Below are 20,001 nucleotides of genomic sequence, written 5' to 3' on the forward strand. Positions count from 1 at the left end.
CGTCAGCAACAAAGCATTTCAGCAACGTTAGGATAACGTCATAAAAAAATCTTCCTGACTTCTCAAAATAAGTTATAAACATGACGTTGTGGTGACGTTGAAATAACGTTAGTTGCCCGACGTCAAAAGCAAACATTTAAAAGACGTCAAGATAACGTCATCGGAAAACGTCTTCCAAACTTCGCAAAATAAGGTTTGAAATGGCGTTGTTGAGACGTCAAAATAATGTTAGTTGCCCGACGTTAGAAAACCATTATCTAAAAGACATTAGCATAACGTCGTCAAAAAAAATTTCCCACCGTCGCAAGTCAAGGTCGGAATTTGACGTTACGGTAACGTCCTGACAACGTCATTGTCTAACGCGACCAAACTTTAACTTTCCAGTAACGTCATGGTGACGTTATGTGTTTGCTGGGGAACGCCTCAAGTTGAGCACGGCCAGTGAAAGCGAAGAACATCTCCGGGTGACACTTGGATACCACGACTTCTTTTAACTCTAAAAGGTTATTGACCTCACACACTTTTTTGTGGAACACGAATCAAGGTTCACTCTTGCTAACCACACTATCCAAGCTCGCTGGTGGCAGCTGATCTAGCTCTCACGATATATTGCGAAGGGAAATTGCAAAGGACTATGGGAAGCTTACTGTTGCGCGCAGGTGTCAAGCCCACGTGAAAGGTTTACCCGTTGGATCGTTCAGGAACTTGATTTAAATTTAAGGTCACCAACTACGAACTGAATGAGTGTAACAGAAGCTGACGAGCTCAGTCCACTAGAGGGCGCTTATAATGCACTGTCAATTCGGTTTGTAAGTGACTTCTTCACTTCGCACTACTGATTGCAAGCTCTTATTGGACAAACATTTAAGTTGTGCGTTAACTTCCGGTTCCATGGTTGACTTGTCCCAGTCCCTATTATATAGGGACCGGAAGGTAGCTGGGGTTTAACGTGCGAGATTAGCCCTGGCAATTTCGATGCTGAATATTGACATTTTTGTCAGACCAGCGAGAAGCTTGTTGTTGTTTTAATGGCACTTTCAGCTATTTAGGCCATTTGCGCCAATAACTACACCTTTATTAAATTAGCATCACATTTCGGAGTTAGGAAGAAGTTCCAGTTTTAGAGGCAGGAGGAAACCGGAGTAGCTGGAGAATACCTGCGAGAGAGTACGGACTGGAAACCAAATGTACTTAAGTCCTGGGCCCAGCCGGGACTCGAACCCGGGCCTCATTGGTACAAAGCAAGGAAGCACTGAACCGCTACGCTAACCTGACCCCCCCCCCGCTGCGAGAAGCGAATAAAACACTAGTACTTATCCTTGCTACGCTTCTGTCGATCCCAGTAAGGTAATATTGTTCAATGATTTTCACCCAAAATCATTTTACGGATTTTTTTTTTCAAATCAGTGGTTATTGTGTTAAATTTTAGATATGTGAACAATTTCTGGTGAAGTTTTTTTTTGTTGGGGGGGTAATGAAGAAGAAAAAGCAAAATAGGCTGTCAGCTCTAGCTTGATTTTTGCATTGAGCGGGCATCGTTTCCTCATTTACATTCAGACAGCTGGATTCTGCTGGATTCATTACCTGCTACCGGTCCCTATGTTCGGAGGATGTCTGTAAGACGTCTGGAGACTACGTGTGGGACGGGAACCAGTCTATTTCCACGCTTCCACGTAACTCTATGCGCAGTGGGCGTGGTTTAAGCGGAAGTGACGTCGCACTTACCTTTCTTTGCAAACGTCACAAACGCAGTTCTAACCAAAACTTGCAGAACAAATCCAAAAGAATAATTCAAAAATCTCATGTAAATGTTACCGTAAACTATGTATAGAATTTAATACAAGCATAAAGTCTCTGTCATGCATGCAAAGAATAATGCCTACGCGTATTTTGAGGCAAAAGTAGTTATCAACCTCTGGTGAACTTTGGCCACCTGTGCAAAAATTGGCGGCCAATGTTTGCAAACAAAAGAGAGGTCTAGAAGCCGAACGAACATCATCCCGACAACCACCTCCTTCAACCCTCGCCCCCCTCCAACACCCCATCTCACCACCGTGCCTCCATCGAAACGCAAGCCATTCGGAATTCTGCAAACGGTACATGTAATCCCAGGTTTCCCGGTAACAAACGTAGTACGCAGCGTTCTTGCCATCGTCCGCTGACTGTGCCCCTCTTCTGTTGACAACGCGAACGTGACAATCCTACGAACTCCTTAAATTTCGACCCTGTTTGGCTGTAAGTATCACCTCCTTTATCGACAAAGATTAATTGCGCAGCCTGGGCATTTGTGCGACCTCAGTTAACTGGAACGAATATACCTCGAAGCAGGCTCCTCCATCAGGTGAGATGATTATGTAGTCCAACCACCCTCGGTCTTGTATCAACCGATTGCCTTATCAACGAACCAGTAACCAGCACTTGTCGGTTTTTTCATTGTTAATGATTATTGAACATGATGAGCCATACCAGTGCGTACTTGACTTCAGATAGCAATGCTGCACAGAGTGAGGTTTAGCATTGCTTGCTGCCGAGTTAGACTACACACAGCGCGATCATAGCTGCTTCTCGAAGCACGACAGAACTTGTCCCGAAAATGATTGCAGTTGTACTGTGCGTTTGTTTGATGCCGGGGTCGCTATCCTATCATGTCTCTGTGCCGCACAAAGAAACACGCGAGTATTATTTCCAGCCGGGGGATTTCATTCTTGGCGGTCTGTTTTCGTTCCATGGGGCGATGTGCAGGGCAAACCTCTCCGATGAGTTTCTCGTGTGGGAAGAGACCATGATCTTCGCCATCCAGCAGGTGAACGGGCGGCTGGACATCTTGCCGGACTTCAAACTGGGTTTTTACATCCGCGACGACTGCGACAGTGAAGATATTGCACTGTGGAGTGCTTTGAAGATTGCACAAGGGAGTCCTGCCGTGACACGGAATGAGACAGACACGGGACAGGTCATTGGAATAGTCGGCCCAGCTAACAGCGCTCTCAGCATCTACGTAGCTAAGGTAGGGTTTCTCAGTCAGCTACCGGTCATATCCGTCTACGGAACTAGCTCAGAACTCGGGAACTCCGACCGGTTTCCGTTCTTTCTACGGGCCGTGCCGCCGGACCATTACCAAGTCGAAGCCATTCTCGATATTCTGTTGGCCTTCGATTGGGTTTACACGGCTCTGATCTCCTCCATGGACTCGTACGGCGTCAACGGCGGTACGGAACTACTCGCCCGCGCTTACGAGCGAGGGGTGTGCTTCGGGTTTTCGCAGCGCCTGCAGGTTCGGCCATCCCGCGCCGAACTCGAAGCGCTCCTGGGGAAAATCCGAGCACTGAAAGACTTGTCCGTTATCGTCATGTTCGCCCACTCCGACCTCGTCCTGGAAGTGCTGAGCGCCGTTTCAGACTCAAATTTAGACCGGCATATCGTCTGGATTGGTACCGACGCCTGGCCGCGGGGATATCTGACCGGCAACCCCGTCCTCGCTCCAGTTGCTGCTGGAAGCATCCTGGTGCGTCTATACAAAGCAGACGTCCCTGGTCTCCATTGTTACATGGTCTCTAAGGATTCGCGATTCACCGCAGTCAGTCTCTGGATGCAAGAGTGGTTCGACTCCCACCCAGGTTGTACAAGCCTGAGCCAGTGTCCCGTTAAGGGTGAGGGGCATGATGTCGCCGTCGTCCACAGCGTCTACGCCTTTGCTTACGCGCTGGACGCCTACGTGAATGCCGAGTGTCGAGGGTCGAGGGACTGCCCCGTAGACGGGAGGGTCCTGATGGATTATCTGCACAATGTCAGCTTCGATGTGGGCCACGGGCAGTTTGCCTTCGACGGCGACGGGGAACCCACGGGCCGGTACCTGCTGAAGCAGATTCAATTTCGGGATGGGAAGTACGCTCAGGTTGACATTGGAGACTGGGACACTACCATCCCTGAGAGGCAGAACCGCTTACGGTTGAACTATTCCAGGCTGCAGTGGGAGAGCGGCTGGGACGGGCCGCCCAGTTCGGTCTGCGTAGAGCGGTGCAGCCCAGGATCTGTCCCTGTGCCCCTGCCGTCCAGGTGCTGCACGGGTTGCACGCCGTGCCTCAGTGAGCAGATCGTCAACGGCACCGACTGCCTCACCTGCCCGGATCGCCAGACTCCCAGCGAGAACCGGTCGGTCTGCGAAGACATCATCCCACGTGGGGTCAGCTGGACGCACCCCATAGTTCTGATCACGGTACTCTTCGCCAGCCTGGGTGTGATCTTGGTCGCTGTCACCAGTGCAGGACTGTTCTACTACCGGGACCATGCGCTGATCAAGGCCAGCAGCCGTGAGCTGACGGCAGTCAACATTCTCGGCGTCACACTCACGTTCTCCACCATATTTTCTCTCTATGCTTATCCCACCGTCGCCTCCTGCGCGGTGACTGAAGTCATGCTGTCCTGCTCCATCGCCATCCTCTTTGCCACGTCTTTCCTGAAGGCCAACCGCATCTATCGGGTTTTCAAAGCCGGCCGGAAGACGCTCAAGAAACCCCGACTGATCTCACCGAAATATCAACTGGCCCTGGCGCTATCATTAATAGGAATTCAGGTGAGTAGGACGAAACAACTGGGCGTGACCAAACAAGACAATTCAACGAGCTGCAACAATGTTATGAGATATTGCATTATAAGTAACGGTTGTACATTACACCTGACACTGAGATAAGGAGATGCAGTGCATTTTCCTCTCCGAATTGTTCTTGCTGATCATTCACTGAGGCTTTATCATACTTTAATGACAGGCCATCTATTAAGGAGGTCCGCTTAAATTATTAGTTTAAGGACGCCAAGGCAAAGGAAGACGGGCGGAAAGAGTCCAAATGTAACTGTCTCAAAAAATACAGAGTTATATTTACAGGTCAAGTTTTGGGGGTTCAAATGTCCAGGTATGGTTACAATTAAATGATTCAAATCCTGTATTCCTTTATTTTCTTCACGTGTAATTCCATAGTCCCCGGTTTCCTCGAATTCCCCAAATGCCAGGCCAGTGTGCGACCGTGGACTTGGCCTTCCAGAGAGCACCTAATAACAAATAGTGTGTGGAGTGAAGATCGAAACCCTAGTGTAAATCGTACGAGTCACCACACAAACAGCTGAAGTAAAAAATCTAAAAATAGAATTTTTTTCAAAGTAAATGAATTGTGGGTGACTTACTTATGCCGTCCACATAGACAGGTTTGATGTGGTTGCATCAATTGAAACTCCGTCCAGAAGTTTGTCAAACTAAAATAGATGAAAAAAAATATTTATATTGATTGTTTTATGTTCATAACATGTTCCTGTTTAAGCTTTGAAAAATGAGCGAAAATGTAGAAAACGGAATTCTTTCAAACAAATTTGTTTTGAAACAAAATACTTATCCTGTCTGAGTAAGTCACGGTATTGACATGAGCCGTGTAAATGAACGACCAAAACGCTCAAGTTTATCTCCACCTCAGAAAACGTGACCGAGCGTACGCTTAGGTCACGTACACGGGAAAAAACTCAAGTTTGATGTTACGGATCGGAGCCATTGCTTACGAGGTAGGCGTGTCCCAGGGCTTGACAACAGTGATCTCTCTCGTCTCATCTCATCTCTCTCACTAAACTTCCGTGTTGATTTTTAACCATAGCCCAAAATATTTACAAGATTTAAGGACCTAAAGAGCATGCATCACTTTCAAGAAGTCTTTGCCTCAGCTAACAATTTCTTATTAGCAATTTGACCTGAAATCAGCAATATTAACTCTTATTCCGCTTAAGTGTAGCATAAAATGCAATGATAAAAGTATGTATACCTTCAAATGTGAACATTTTTTTTGAAATTCCCTTCTGTGTTAGGTTTAAGTCACTTAATTAATTCATGAAAAGGGTTGTAAATCGTGTACCGTAAAGTACCGTATACTAGTATGCAGCTTTGACTTCAAGAAAATCTCACTGATACGTATCCTTTTTATAAACGCTTCCCTTTTTGTGTGACTTTCTTCAGCTCATAATATCGGCCATGGCTGCTTTGGTGAACCCACCTGAGCCCCAGGTCCACTCTTGGTATCCCTGGGAACAATTCTGTCCACTCAGCTACAACTTCCTGGTGTCCGGCTGCTACAACCTCGTGCTCATTATGCTCTGCTGCTACTTTGCATTCAAGGCCCGAAAGGTGCCAGACAACTACAACGAGTCCAAGTTCATCGCCATCAGCGTATACTCCATGGTTCTCGTCTGCTTGGTAGCCGTGCCGGTCTACGTCACCGCCTACGAGATGCTACTCAAGGTGGCCACTTGGTCGTTTGCTTTCATCTCCAACGGCTATCTGACCCTGGTCTTTATGTACTTGCCTAAGCTGTGCAGATGTCGGTTCGGGAAGCCCAACGGATCGGAGACGAACGAGAGCCGCGGGACCAGACAAGACAGCGAGGCATTCGGCAGGGGAGATAAGCTTTTCATTCGCACATGTAAAGTCAGCTCGACCATTCAAAATCAGTCAACAACCTGAGGGTACATCATTTTGAATGTTCTCTTCCGTTTCTTTTACTCTCAACCGGAGACTGTAGCATATTCTTGATAATGTAAGCCGCCTCTTCAGCAACGCGGGTGATTCCCAATAGTGCACCTCCAAGAGTTTGCAACACGTTAGCCAATCGCGATGCGCGAAATCTGTCGACCCTTTCCAAACGCGCATTGGGTCGACAGATTTCTCGCATCGTGATTGGCCGGCGCGTTGCAAAGTCTTGGAGGAGCACTCCTGTGAATCGCCCCTATTCGTCGAGGTTTGAATAAGTGGCCGGCAATGATCAGTGTCTTGGGACAAGACAGTAAAACTGAAGGCTAATAAATCGTTCCCCAGTATCATTTTTATTTGCATCATCGCAGTCACTGCATTTATGTGTCGTTCGGAGACTTTTAGGGGGATGTAGGAGTTTCTGTAGTACTCTCTTGTGCATGTTTGGACACATTTTTGGGGGTAAAGTTCAGCTGTTTAAATTTTCGATGCGGGTTGCCGAAAATTCGTCAGTTTTGTCATTTACCTCGCCGTGTCTTTAAAGAGTACGAAAGGTCAGTTGGCTTGCAGGAAGAACAGTTCTATTTACGTCACTGTGAAACAACGTTGCTTTTATGGCTGCGGTTATTATTAGTGCTGTGATAATTATATTTTTGGGTGTTACTTCTGCACAGTACAGACAAGAAATAGGCATACGATAAAATTATCATGGACAGAATGGGCCCGGAGCGCCTGTTACTGTAGTCTGATAAATAATATTTATAACTACACTGAGCGGATCCTACTGAGTCCGGACTTGGCTCTCTTATCCGTTAATGTAAATAGCAAATAAAATAAAACACTATATTGGCAAGAAGTGAACTTCGAACAAGAGCCAAACATGCTCAGAACTAATCTTTATCATGTATGTAAATGATGAATTTTTGTAAGTGCGATTGTAAAAATAATTTTCATGAGGTGGAAAATAAAATGCAAGGCAGAACCAAGTGAAATGAAACATGAAATGTTCACTTTTTTGGCGCCGTACGAACGAAATTTAAATGAAACCTTTGTAAAACGTCTGAATAAATCCTGACTGGGTACTTTCGTCTCCTGTGTACCGTAATTCCTGTCTGGTAATCCTTTCGAATACGGGCGATTCACAATAGTCGCGAAATTTGTCGACGATTTTCAAACGCACATTGGGTCGACAGATTCCCTGCATTGTTATTGGCCAATGCGTTGCAAACTCTTGGAGGCTCACCACTGTGAAACGCCCGAGTTGGATGACATGCCGTCAGCGATCCACCGATCAGATGCAGGGAATTATTTTGTTCAGGCAATGGACAATGATGGAGGGCCTTCCACCTATACACAAGGGTTCTGTGTGTATGGACATGTTTGTTTGGTTAAGGCACCCAACCGAAGTATGAGATAATAATCCAAGCTCAAAATGGTTTTCCAGAAACATCTCTAAACAGGCACAATCGACCATCGGCATCAAACTCGCTAGATTCCTGCCCGTGTTCAATATTTCGTGAACCGTTACTTTCAGAGGTTCCGTGATCGGGACCGCTTGTAAGCCTTTTCCTGTAAATTAAGCAGGGACTTTTGGCGCCCAGCTTGGGGTATTTTGTTCACGAAAACCTCCAACTCGTCGGCCTGTTTGCACGAAAGCTGGATTAAATAAATTATTTTAGTCCACTAGTGCAGAGTTTTTCTACAATTTGGCTAACGGGGGATTTGGGGAAGTGAGGTTAAAAAAATTGCTTGGCTAACCCTCGTAAACTTGAAAAGAAATTTGTCTTACTGGTCGTTATCTTCAATTTTCAATGAAACGAAGTCACTGTCTTCCCGACCGTCACCAGGCGGTCGCGCGCTATTTCTCACTGATTTTGAGCCGTGTTTTTTTTTTTTTTTTTTTTATAGAATTCAACCCTAGCCTTTTGGTGCGCGTTACGGTCACAGTGCGCATACTGTTATTTGTAAATAGCGCCCTCTTTGACTAATGGGAGCAAAAGGGCCATATACTTTCGATTTGACATTTGATTACCTCTTGAGGGGGCTACATTCAGTTTTTAGACGGAGGTGGCTCTGTGTTTATAGCAACTGCTCTGCTGGGTGCTGTGCTTGGGAAGAAAGTTTTTTTCAGAAAACAAATCTAGCTTTACTTTGTTTCCTGTCATTCTCATAATTATCGTGAAAGATCATGGAACTTGATGGAGGAAAAATAAGTGTTTTGGATGGTTATTCGCCTGGTAAGTAGGGAAAGCCCGGCCAATTACTCGACAAACATGACAAATGAAATGGTGCATGGATTACGTAACGTTAGTTCACAGAGTTAGGCCTAAATAACCCCTACGACTTACACTGCAGCCTATGCCCACATGGCTTAGGCAACATCGTAAGGATTTTTTCCTTTAACAAGCATCAATTCTCCATTATGTCCGTTGCTGCTGCAAATGCTCAGTCTCTGTTTGTCGCCATTGTAACTTGTAAGGCGCATAGGCCTAAGTAAAAGTTAAAAAAAATTCAATAATTTCTAACAGGGCCTAGAGTAGAGGCCAGGGCCAAATTGCATGATTAGGTTTAACACTAAGCCAGCTGGCTTTGGGGGTTGGAATCTTCCCCTTGATTCTCTAATATACACAGTGCAGGTTTTCCATGCCAGATCTTCATGATTTTTATCTCGTAATAGGCCTACCTAGGGCATATAGTTTTTATGTCTTACAAGTATTTTGACACCAGGTCAGTCATCGCAATGGGTGCAGACCATTAAGCCTCAGGCTGTGACATAAAAAGGATCATCACAAGAATACTTTGTGTCAGGTTGAATCGAAACCTCACATAGGCCTATGCACTCATAATGATTGGCTCTGTGTGCATGCAAAATTAAAAAACTTACCCTGCGTGTCCACTCCGTGCCGTGTTGATAGGTTAGGTTTGTTAGGCGGGTAGGTTTGTGGTCAAATATCCACTACCAATGTCAAATCCTCCAATAATTTGCCCCCTCCCCCGTTCCTTTTTCTGCACCCAGCCAAGATCTTTGAGACGCGCCTCTTGGAGGTGAAGCAACACGAGAAGCAGGAGCTGTCAGCCGAGAGAGCCCAGGTCCTCTTTGAAGTCTTTGACGAAGTATTACCCCAGCTTGGTATCTTCAGAAATGTTCTCAAGATGGTGCGAGATGAAATATTTGGTGAGATTTAAAAGCCATCAGAAAAATCAGCATAGAAATGTCAGGTTCTTCAACTTAAGCAGTTCATAAAGAAAATTTTTGATGTCAGAAAAAATCTTCCATCCGAAAAATCTGCTTAAAATTTGAAAAAAATTTCTAAAAACAAAAAGAAGTAAATCCACACAATTTTTTGTTTTTGTTTCTACATTTGTTAAATTTGACTTTTTATTTCCTGAACACATGTAGTCATAACATCAAGGTTAAAAAACAGTGAAAGTGAAAGCTCCGTACTTTATCTAGAGTAATTTCAGAGAAGTGTTAGCCCGGAAATCCATCTCAATCTTGGAAAAATTTGCTATGGTATAAAAAGTCCATGCTGTAAAAATTGCAGACAAGACACTGTTTTTTGACTCTACCTAAAAACAAATTGTTCATCAACAGAGGCGGTCTACAGTGACCAGTATACGAGCTCCAAGGAGACACACACACCGTACAACACAGCGACCAACGTCATCACCGACAGAAAAGAAGAAGACCGGACATTTATCCAGCGGATCCCCTACTTCACACTGGTCCAGAGAGTTTACGCAGAGAGGTATGAAGTACCCTGCATGTATTCCTTACAGCGTCCGGACCCATTGACGATTTTGTCACAGCCAATACCTGTATCGGCAAAAGAGCTTAAAAAAACAGACCTCACTTTCAAAATGGTGAAAGTATCATCAGCCGTTAGGGTTGAGTCAATTTGAATAATTTACTATTTGAATATTCGACCTTCAATTCCGTTAAATATCTGAATATTCAGTGTAGCAATAGGCAGATTGTTGATGAAAAAAACATATACATAATCAGTTGCAATAATGCACACAATTGTACATTATAATCACTATAATGGTGTCTTACATCAGGGAGTATCTCCAGCCATGATTTAGCAAGATTTAGAGATGAACAATACTTCTTGTCCTGTTGAAAATTTCTATTCATTTTAAATTTTTTAATGAATAATTTACTTTTTGAATCGTTGTAAGATTTCTGTCACTTTTCATTTGAATATGCATGAAGCAAGCCTTCTTAGTGCAGTTGTTCTCATTTAAAATGAAAAAAAAATTCTGTTTACCATATCATGAATTTTGCATGCGAATATTCAAATTTTAAAAATAATATTTGAATATTCGATAATTGATCAACTATTTGGATATTTGGCACAGCCCTATCAGGTGTTTTGGCTTCTGGTTCGTTTTAAGGACGAGATGAGGTGGCAAAACTTTCTGTGATAGTGCAAATCAAATTTGTTAAGTGGTGACTGCCTGAAGACTGGTAACAGAGGAATTTTGTTCACAAGTTGAGAGGTGACCGATTACTTTCTGTCTTGTGGCACGCAGACACGAGGAGGCAGACAACTTGCGGGATGAGATCGAGATTCTCGAGAAGCGTCTTGCCGACAAGACGCAGCAGCACGAGGAGACGGCAGCAGTCGTAGCCTCTCAGAGCACCGAGATTGCAGAACTGAAGGACGAAATAGTGCAGGCATTACAGAACGTCGAAGACAGTGAGGTTGAGATTGAGAAGTGAGAAGATGACATTTACCTCTTTCCCCCTGACTTTAATACATAAAACCATTTTTTTTTCAATCCTTGGGGGAATATGGCCCAGTGGGTAAGGTCTGTGACCAGTGGTCAGGGGTTCAAATCTGCTGGTCATACGTTGTGTCCTTAGGCAAGCCCCTTTACCCTAATTACCTTTTCCACATCCAGGACAGAGTAGGCAGCACCCTGCAGTGGACTGGCATCCCATCCAGGGAGCAAAGAAAAACTTTCAGTCATTTTGTGCCAACCGTAGCTAAGCATTTGCTAAAGATAGCAAAAACGTGAATTTACTTGAATACAGATATTAAGTTATAGAGTCAACCATCCTAATGTCTGAAGTGACTCTCCTAAACGCTCATCGGTCCAATGTTTAGCTATGAGCTTGTTGGCTGAGGTGCTAAGGCATAGCTTTGAATAAACTCTAGAGGCTTCGCTACAGGCGTTTTTCTTGTAACAGAATCACACTCCTAGGATTCAGAAGTGGAACCTATCCACAGCGAAGCTCAAGACATTAAAGAGACTACGTAACAAGTTTGATCAAGGAGTCTTTTAACATTTTTCACACACTCCTAATTTTGAAGTCCCATTACAGTTCAATAAGAGTGCCTCTTTAAGTGGTCCCCTGCTTTTGAGATTACAAACTGCTCAAACTTTTTGGACATTTCACGGTTCAAGCGAAATAAGTTCGGGCAAATCCAACCTAAGCCAAACCGAAATCGTCAAAAACTGCATCATGATTTTGTTTTTTTTTTTCAAAAAGACTGAAGCTAGACTTGACAGAGCTGACCGAGGACACAGACAGAGAGAGAAGAAATTTGGAGTTTCAGAAACGCAAACTGCAAGAGAGAGTCGCAACTCTTGAAAAGGAGACGGAATTCCTGAATCAGTACAAAAATGGTTATGACGCCCTGCAAGACGGTAATCAGGCCTAATTTTTCATCACCGTACTTTTGCCTTCGTGGTGTACCTTGCAAGCAGCCGTGCACATCTCCAAGAACTTCCCCGTGAAAACCGTCTTCATTTCTGGCACCGTTTTCCCAAATTTCTGTATTGGTGTATCCGCAGAGACGGACTCTCTCAGTTGGGCATTCTCAAATGGGCATTGCAAGTGGGAACACTTGGAGGTCCCATGTGTTGTTTTGTAAGAGTATCGAAAATGTTTTGGTATTAAAATGAAAGGAGTGACATATGCTCAAGAACACTGAGTTACATGTACATGTACTTCATTTCACCTTACAGGAATGGAGTATCAAATACTCCTTTGATGGTTGAATTTCACTTCTCGGTTTTTGTTTGTTTGACAGCCTTCAATGCTAAGATTGAAGAGGACAAGTACACATCCCGGAAATCAAGGAGATCCGTCTTGGCTAACAAAAAGGTCAGATGTCATAGGACAAGAAGACAGATAATAAGCTCTGTCTGTTGGTGAAAGGAGGGGGGGGGCTACAAAAGTGAATCTTTTTGATCTTAATGCTGAGGTTACTTGTAATACTCTGAGATGGACCCAGTCAGTGTTTTCCTTGTGCTTTTGGATGGCAGAACCACTTGCTGACCAACTTTGATGCTGCTAAGAAGCTGGAGCGGCAGCTCTTGGAGGTGCAGAACCAGACCATCGAGGAGTTTGAGTCGTTCCTGGAGGCCCACAAGTCCGAGCTGCAGTGCAAGGTCCTGCGGGACACTGCCGAGGGTGCCCTGCTGGACCGAGAGTACGACGAGGAGGAAATGGAGTTGGAGAGGCTGGACACACAGGTATGTGATAGGTGAATATTGACCGACGTGGAGGGCAATAGTGTAGAAATATTGCATGATGATGAGGGGACAGTTGAAAGTAATTAATGGCAGTGTAAGCCATTTGTCAAATGAAGGATGTGATTCTCATAAAATAAAATAATGGAGGCTGGACTTGAAGGCATAAACTGTAGAAATATTTCCATGATATTATATATATAATATATACCACTCTACTGCCTAGGATTGTATCCTGAAGACATTTCAGAACTACCTACCACTGGGAAATCAGGGAAGGGGGTTTGTCAGAATTTGAAATGTGATTCTGGAAGAAAATCTGATACTTTGAAAAAGATATGGAGGTATGATATATACAAATATTGACTGACTAGGAGGGCAGTAGTTCCCTAGGAGGGCAGTGGTTCCCTAGGAGGGCAGTAGATCAATGAGTGATTGCAAAGCAAGGTCACCTGCAACTGTCACCGCGGCACTAATGGATGGATGATGCATTTTTATGCATGTGAACAGCTTAGCACTGCTCAAGATCACTTCCAGCAAACCATCACAGCCCTGAACACAGAGCTGGACATGATCCGGCAGCACAGGGACGCCATCCAACAACAGATGGAGCAGCAGCAGGCGGAGAAGACGCGGAGCACCGGCGAGGCGGCCAAGACGCCCAGCCGGGCCCGCAGTGTGGCCTTCAAGGAGCCCGGGGACAGCAGCTCCCTGGAAGGTGGGGGCTACCGGTACGGCGAGGAGAAGGCGACCAGCACGAGTGGAAAAGGTGGGGGCAGGGGCGCAGTGACTGGAGGGAAAAGGGGCGGAGGGCAAAGACATCCACAAGTTGCCTGTTTTTGATGCCATAACGACAAACTGGACCAAAGGGCATAGCTGTTCACTGTTTAACTCGGATGATTTTGAAGTAGCAGCAAACTTTGTTGATTTAATGACATAGCATTGACAGTAAGTGTTGAGTCTTATTTTGTTGAGGAATCAAGTACCTATTGCGAAAAAAAAAATTGATTTCCCTCTGATTTCTAGTACTTATTGTTGTTGTTTTTTTTGAATCTGTGATAAGAGTCTGCTCTGTCGGTGACGGATAACTTTGTGAACGTGGACCTCCTGAGCAGCGAGATGGACCCCTTTGTTCCCCAGGAGTCCATCCTGAGCAAGTACAGTGTCATGATCTACACCACCACCAACCAGCGGAAGACCTGGCACGAGCTGAAGGATGCCAAGTTCTGCACCAGCTGCGGGGAGAAGGTATAACTGCCGCCGCTGGTTTCTCTGATTGGTGTCACTGTGCTAGTTGGTTTGAAAGGGATGTGAACCTCAGACCACTTCATTGCAAGAGTCAAGAGCGTTATAGACTGAGCTGTCTCTTGTTGACTTTGCTTTGTTTTCATTCGGTGATTCTGATTGGTGTCTATATGCTTGTTGGCTTGAAAGGCAGGTGAACCCCTGACCGCCGGATTGCAAGAGTCAAGAGCGTTATAGACTGAGCTGTCTCTTGTTGACTTTGTTTTGTTTTCATTCAGTTTTTTAAATTTGAAATTGAAATATTTCATCCATCAGTTCCAGAGTGCAGCAAATGCAATCACTAACTAGTTTAATATGTAACATACTGCTAGTTAACCAAACTTAAACCCACCGTGCAGGAGAATTTGAGAGTGTTTGAATTCAGTTTTGTTTGAAAACTTCTCTCATTTGTTCATCAGACAGTTTTATGTCCGCACAAAGTGAGCGGGGAGAAGGTTATCATGCTGCCCCATAACTGTAGTCACATCAAGCTGTCTCGCCCGGGGGTCCGCATTCCCATGGAGAGAACACACAAAGCGTAAGTCGCCCTCTCAGGAAAACAAAAAGGTTGACATTCGAGAGTTTCCAAATCGACCTCATTTTAACATGCATAAAAGGAATGGTTTGTTTGACGAAATGGTCAAGCAAATATAGTCCATTCTAAATATAGAATGTCAACCAGCATTATTTAAAATTTTAATACATGATTTCAAAGAGAACACTGTATGATATTTGTTACGTCATCTTATTTTCTGTGATTCAGAGATATTTGTGCTACTTCCTGGTCTGATCAATAAATCTAAACCAAAATAAAAACATGCGTATCACTTCTTACCACTTGATCTCATATCAGATGCTGACAGAGCTATGTTGTTGTTGTTTTGTTTTAATGGCGCTTTCAGCAACTCAGGCTATTTGTGCCAATAACTGTACGTTTATTCATACACTTTATTAATCAGCATCACATTACGGAGTTAGGAAGAAGGTCCAGTTTTAGAGGCAGGAGGAAACCGGAGTACCCGGAGAAAACCTGCGAGAGCGAGTATGGACTGGAAACCAAATGCACTTAAAAAAACTTTTTTATACTGAAAAGTTGTACAAACTCAGTCTTAAGTGCCTGTGTTGATACGGTCAGTTTTGGGACATGCTGTATTCTAGAGACGTGCATGATGTGAAAATGCCTTTGTTACACAGAGGACTCCAACCCCACCCTCCGCCAACATTGAAATTGTCGTCCACCCTGTTGGAGTCTGGTGAGCTGCCCGGCGGTGACCAGGCCGGCAAGCGCATCCGCAGTCGGTACTCCGTACTGGAGAAGGACAACGAGCAGCACATCTTCCACGGGGACTCGGTCACACCCGGCATTGCCGACAGTGCCCCACCCTCGGCATCCCAGATGGGAAAGACACAGCATTCTCAAGACCAACAGGTCAGGAGGGTATTCTGTTTTTGTCATAATTTGCTCGGCATTTGTCAGGACGTTATCTTCAATATCGTTAGATTTGACAATATTTTAGTTCAGCTGTTTATGGAGAGACTGTTTTAAAAAAATCACATTTCTTCTTATACTACCCTTTTTCCCAGAGTTGTTTTTGAAGAGGAACGCTCTCATGTTTCAACTCTATTGCCTAAAACAAGTAAATTAACGTCACTCAGTTTCATTAATTAACTGCTTGTTTGAAACAGATGAGCACCTTTATGCCTCTGTGGGATGACTTCAAGGGGAGAACCAGTTTGACGAGGTCCATCCCAAAGCCATTGGATATGGTAGGGACACCAATGTAACAATATTGACTATGGACTGCCTTAGCAGGCAATAGCATTCATGTTAATCGAAAGAGTAGACGATAGGGATTTGATCAGTCACCTAAGTGGAGGTTAGGAATATTGACCAAATATTGGCCAACAGATCAGGAGAAAACTTGAATGCTGTATCTACTGCTTAGACATGACTTGAGAACAACAGTTCACAACTATTAACCAACCGTAAGAATATTTTACACTTTATATAGTGACGTTCAATAGGTTGCAGTATGTAGAACAGGGTTTCATTGTTGGCCATGTAGCATTCAAACAACTGTACAAAATACCCTAATCATTATTATCATTATAATTCTGTGAATTCTAATTTAAACGTATCAAATGGCAAACTTGATTTCAGCTTTTAATGTTTTTTTTTGCTCCACTAAGCAGAAGAGGACGCTTTCAATCATTGGCCAATTTTACGCCCACGTCTTGTGGCAAGACGAACATGCTTTGGAAGACGAACCGATAGTTGGTGTGCTGGTGAGTTTGCCGTAGTTACTGAAAAAATTACTTCTTTTAGTCTCTTTTACTTTCAGCTTGCAAACCTTTGTTTCAAATGAAACCAATCAAATATTTCAAATTTCAAAACTTGGATTTGCACAGAATGAATTAAGTCAGATGTGTTTTTAAAGTGATGCCTAGAGTGTTATACATTGACGGCGTTATCCTTGAAATTCTTGATTCCTTTAGCTACTACAGACTCTTAGAATTCATTTGAATGGTTGATTTTGGTGCCGCATCTTTAGTCATCTCTTCCACTTTCCACTTCATCAAACAGAACGGTTTCTACAACTACATGGCGGATCGCTACATTCTGCAAGACGTCATGTACTTGTGCGCGTATGATTTCATCTCAGCTCTCACTGACTATTCTGCTCTGAATAAGGTGAGTTTATGTACGGATCCACTCTGGTTCGTTTGGATTTTTGGTTTCTCGGTCATTCCCAATTTGAAAATATTCAATATGTCGTAGTATTGATCGGTCACACTACAGAGTGATGGATTTGATGCTTTTTGCCGAGAAGAGAGACATTTCATGTACAGACTGTGCACAAGCGATGTATTGCTTCTCAATGCAGTCAATCGATCCATTTATCAATTATCACTTTGATAAATCAGAAGTGGTCAATGTCATTTTTTGTTTGAATGAGTTGGGGGATTATTTGAACTATTGGATTGACTGATACGTCCTCTGACCAACTTCCTTCTCTGCAGGCTGTTCAGATCTTCGCACAGGTCCTTGTCGGCAACTTGGATGCCACCGTCTTCCGATATCTCCTCGTCATCAGCGATCTGATCGATCGAGTTGATTGGCAATATGTGGAGGACTTCAAGGCATTTGCTACGGCCATCTATCCATTCTTAAATGTAAGTTTAGACAGCTTTGCCTGGTGTCAGCGCTTTGGTAGCCCAATTTGTGCTGGAACCAATAAAAACGTTTGCTCTCCTGAGAGCCACTAGCATCCATAGTTGCGGCTAAGACTTTGGGACACGACCTCAGCCCTCAAAAGATTTACTGAAAATGGTGTCATGTAATTTTCATGCAATGATCAGCCGATGTACTCCAGAAAGCAATAATCAAAATGTTTCCAAAGTTGCGGCTATGGCTACTAAGTGCTAAAGGCCTATAGCCGCAAGCCAGTGTCTTCAGTAGGGCCCCATGTTATTTCTAGCCACAGGTATAAATTTGAAGACGGCTGGGCAGCCCTTGTGTTTGGAGACCCTGACCTGCATTGTATCGATAGTCTCATCTTCATTTGTCTCTCGTCTTCCTGCCTCCTCTTGTTGCCATGGTTACTAGGAGGACGACATCGACCAGCTGCATCTTGGCTACACATCCTTCAGCGAGAACAAGGTCTCCAAGGCCCTGGTCTGCGAGTACTTAATGTACATCATCCTCAAGTACCGAGAACCCAGATTCCAGGATGTAAGTTTGGAATTTCCTTTGGAAGCCTCTGGACTTTTTGCTCTCTGGCTGCTGTTTTGCGCATGGCTTTCAAATAATTTTGTAAACGCTTTGATGCAGCAAACAGCTTCCTCAGAGGTGATTCGCTTTCATTTTGCTCATCTCAGATTGAAAGCAAGTTGTTACAGAGGCCTGGCAAAGAGCTGGGCCTGATGAACGAGAAGGAATTCAGCGAGGCAGTGGATGCCATGTCACCTCTCGCCAACGAGAAGCTGCGACATCGTCTGTTTGCCGAGGCCCAAGCCCACTGCAGCGAGGGGGCTAAGGTAGCCATCATGCGGCTGTCCCGTATCCTTGATGTCACATTTGGGGTTTTGCATTCCACTGGGGGCTATTTTATGTCCCACGGTAATGGAAAATCCAAGGGAAAACATTGCTCTGGAAAGTCGTAGAAAAGTCATGGGATATTGGGAATAAAAAGTATGTCCTTGAATTCTTTTGGTAGAGGCAAAAGTCATGGAAATCAAGGTCGTGCAAGGGTTATTTCTGATGGACCACTTATGATGTAATTACAAAATAATGATTTGTTAGTTTACAGGATTGGTAGTCATCCAGTTCAACACTGAACAACTTTTCAGCACAAAAGTGCTTAATGCCAGGGAAATAGTCTCATATTAGTCTTGTAAAAGTCATGGAATTTGGTTTTCAGAAAAGGTCAAAGTAGCGTCACGTGTGTGTGTCCCATATTGTTGATTTCACCAAGAGGGCGCCAGTGCTCAGTGTATTTGGTTAGCATACCGCAATTGAGACCCTAAGCAAGGACCCCATAGTTGCAGCAAATCGCTCAATCTATCCCCCAAGAGAGCGGAGATAAGCTCAGAAGCAATTGTAAGCTAGGCAGTCTGGGATAGTAATGTCATGAAAAAGCCTTTGGAGTCCTGGGAGAACTTTGCATATCTTTAACCACCAGAGCATCAAAACTTACAAAAACCAAACACAAATACTCCCCTGTTGCCTTTTACGCAATTGAAACTTGTTTTAATGCAATACATCTAACAAATATCACATAGGCAGTACTACTTACGGCATTAAAACTTTTTATTCCCCCAAATATCTCTTTGTTTGCAAGAGTTTAAATAATTTTATAACAGTTTACAGTTTGCCATTCACATATATCTGTTACGCTTATCACTGCCTCTTGATTTATGGTTATTTCATTTATTGATAAAGATCACATCAGATTAGTAAAAATCATCATGATAGAAGTGCACTTACTATCATTTGCATCACAAAGGCACAACATGTGCAGCGCAAGGATCACATCTGTCAGAAAATCTCCCAGCAATTAAAAAGATTACGTTGCACCAATTTCCATTCATTTCATTCAAGTAAGGCACAAACTTTTACCTTTTGGACATTTTGGTATGATTGGCTAAAAGAGTTGTTTATTGCTTTGAGGATGTGTCCCTGGATATGAAAAATAGTCATGCCCCACATTGCAATAGTCAACAATTGTTATTTATGGACACTTACTGCACAAAACTGCATCGACTAAAATGTGAAAATTCAAGTGTGAAAACAACAGCCTTAACAGTCGATTGCCGTTTAATAACATTAAGACTTGCAGTTACCATGAATAAATGGTATCTCATAATAGGTTTGTTTGAATGCAATCTTTTACAATACAAGCACTGAATCTGTTCAGACATTTACAATTGCTTTTTCATAAACCAAGACATCAGTAAAGTATAAACAAAATCCTTCTGCAATCTAATTGATTGATAAGTGGCGAGATCCTCCACCGAAAATACCTTTATGTCAAAAATGAGAAATATACAAGAATGAGCCGGTTTGGGTTTTCAAACAGCCCAGGCCATTTGAGAACAGGGCATATGCGCGAGTCCGACATGGCCCTGCTGACAAGGCAGACCTCACGTGCGCGTGGTATGCCTGAATTACCTAGGGGTAATCATATTGGACATGCGCTGTTGGAATACCAAACTGTCTCATGGGATCT

At 43.8% G+C, this 20,001-nt stretch overlaps 2 protein-coding genes across 8 annotated transcripts in view; both read left to right on the plus strand.

Moving 5' to 3' along the window:
- The first annotated feature begins 1,473 nt into the window (after positions 1-1,473).
- Positions 1,474-7,584, plus strand: LOC110977072 (metabotropic glutamate receptor 4-like). 3 transcript variants are annotated; one of them, XM_087145225.1, is made up of 3 exons: positions 1,474-2,341; positions 2,743-4,573; positions 5,993-7,584. In XM_087145225.1, the coding sequence occupies exons 2-3, from the start codon at positions 2,783-2,785 to the stop codon at positions 6,494-6,496; spliced, it is 2,295 nt and encodes a 764-aa protein (XP_087001351.1). In that variant the 5' UTR covers positions 1,474-2,341; positions 2,743-2,782; the 3' UTR covers positions 6,497-7,584. The 3 variants fall into 3 exon arrangements, with proteins under 3 accessions (XP_087001351.1, XP_087001352.1, XP_087001350.1); XM_087145226.1 differs by having other exon boundaries at positions 1,474-2,235; XM_087145224.1 differs by having other exon boundaries at positions 1,474-4,573.
- A 967-nt stretch (positions 7,585-8,551) lies between these two features.
- Positions 8,552-20,001, plus strand: part of LOC110977099 (uncharacterized) — a 48,498-nt gene continuing 37,048 nt past the window's right edge. For all 5 annotated transcript variants that reach the window (XM_087145194.1, XM_087145195.1, XM_022230919.2 and 2 more), the window contains exons 1-17: positions 8,552-8,739; positions 9,519-9,677; positions 10,098-10,251; positions 11,039-11,224; positions 12,003-12,160; positions 12,547-12,620; positions 12,782-12,991; positions 13,499-13,757; positions 14,052-14,236; positions 14,692-14,810; positions 15,467-15,701; positions 15,959-16,039; positions 16,466-16,558; positions 16,857-16,964; positions 17,294-17,446; positions 17,880-18,005; positions 18,152-18,332. In XM_087145194.1, coding sequence (XP_087001320.1) covers positions 8,691-8,739; positions 9,519-9,677; positions 10,098-10,251; positions 11,039-11,224; positions 12,003-12,160; positions 12,547-12,620; positions 12,782-12,991; positions 13,499-13,757; positions 14,052-14,236; positions 14,692-14,810; positions 15,467-15,701; positions 15,959-16,039; positions 16,466-16,558; positions 16,857-16,964; positions 17,294-17,446; positions 17,880-18,005; positions 18,152-18,332 — 2,530 coding nt within the window. In that variant the 5' untranslated portion in view covers positions 8,552-8,690. The remainder of the gene's footprint in view (positions 8,740-9,518; positions 9,678-10,097; positions 10,252-11,038; positions 11,225-12,002; positions 12,161-12,546; positions 12,621-12,781; positions 12,992-13,498; positions 13,758-14,051; positions 14,237-14,691; positions 14,811-15,466; positions 15,702-15,958; positions 16,040-16,465; positions 16,559-16,856; positions 16,965-17,293; positions 17,447-17,879; positions 18,006-18,151; positions 18,333-20,001) is intronic.

Source organism: Acanthaster planci, linkage group LG13, assembly GCF_054643075.1.
Source record: "Acanthaster planci isolate LZ-2023a linkage group LG13, COTS_SCS, whole genome shotgun sequence".
Classification (NCBI taxonomy): domain Eukaryota; kingdom Metazoa; phylum Echinodermata; class Asteroidea; order Valvatida; family Acanthasteridae; genus Acanthaster; species Acanthaster planci.

What these genes read in the sequence shown, in the direction of transcription:
- LOC110977072 (XM_087145224.1), top strand. Translation starts at nt 2,594, where the DNA reads ATGATTGCAGTTGTACTGTGCGTTTGTTTGATGCCGGGGTCGCTATCC. An exon ending in TATCATTAATAGGAATTCAG is followed by an intron (nt 4,574 to 5,992) that starts GTGAGTAGGACG and finishes GACTTTCTTCAG; the next exon opens with CTCATAATATCGGCCATGGC.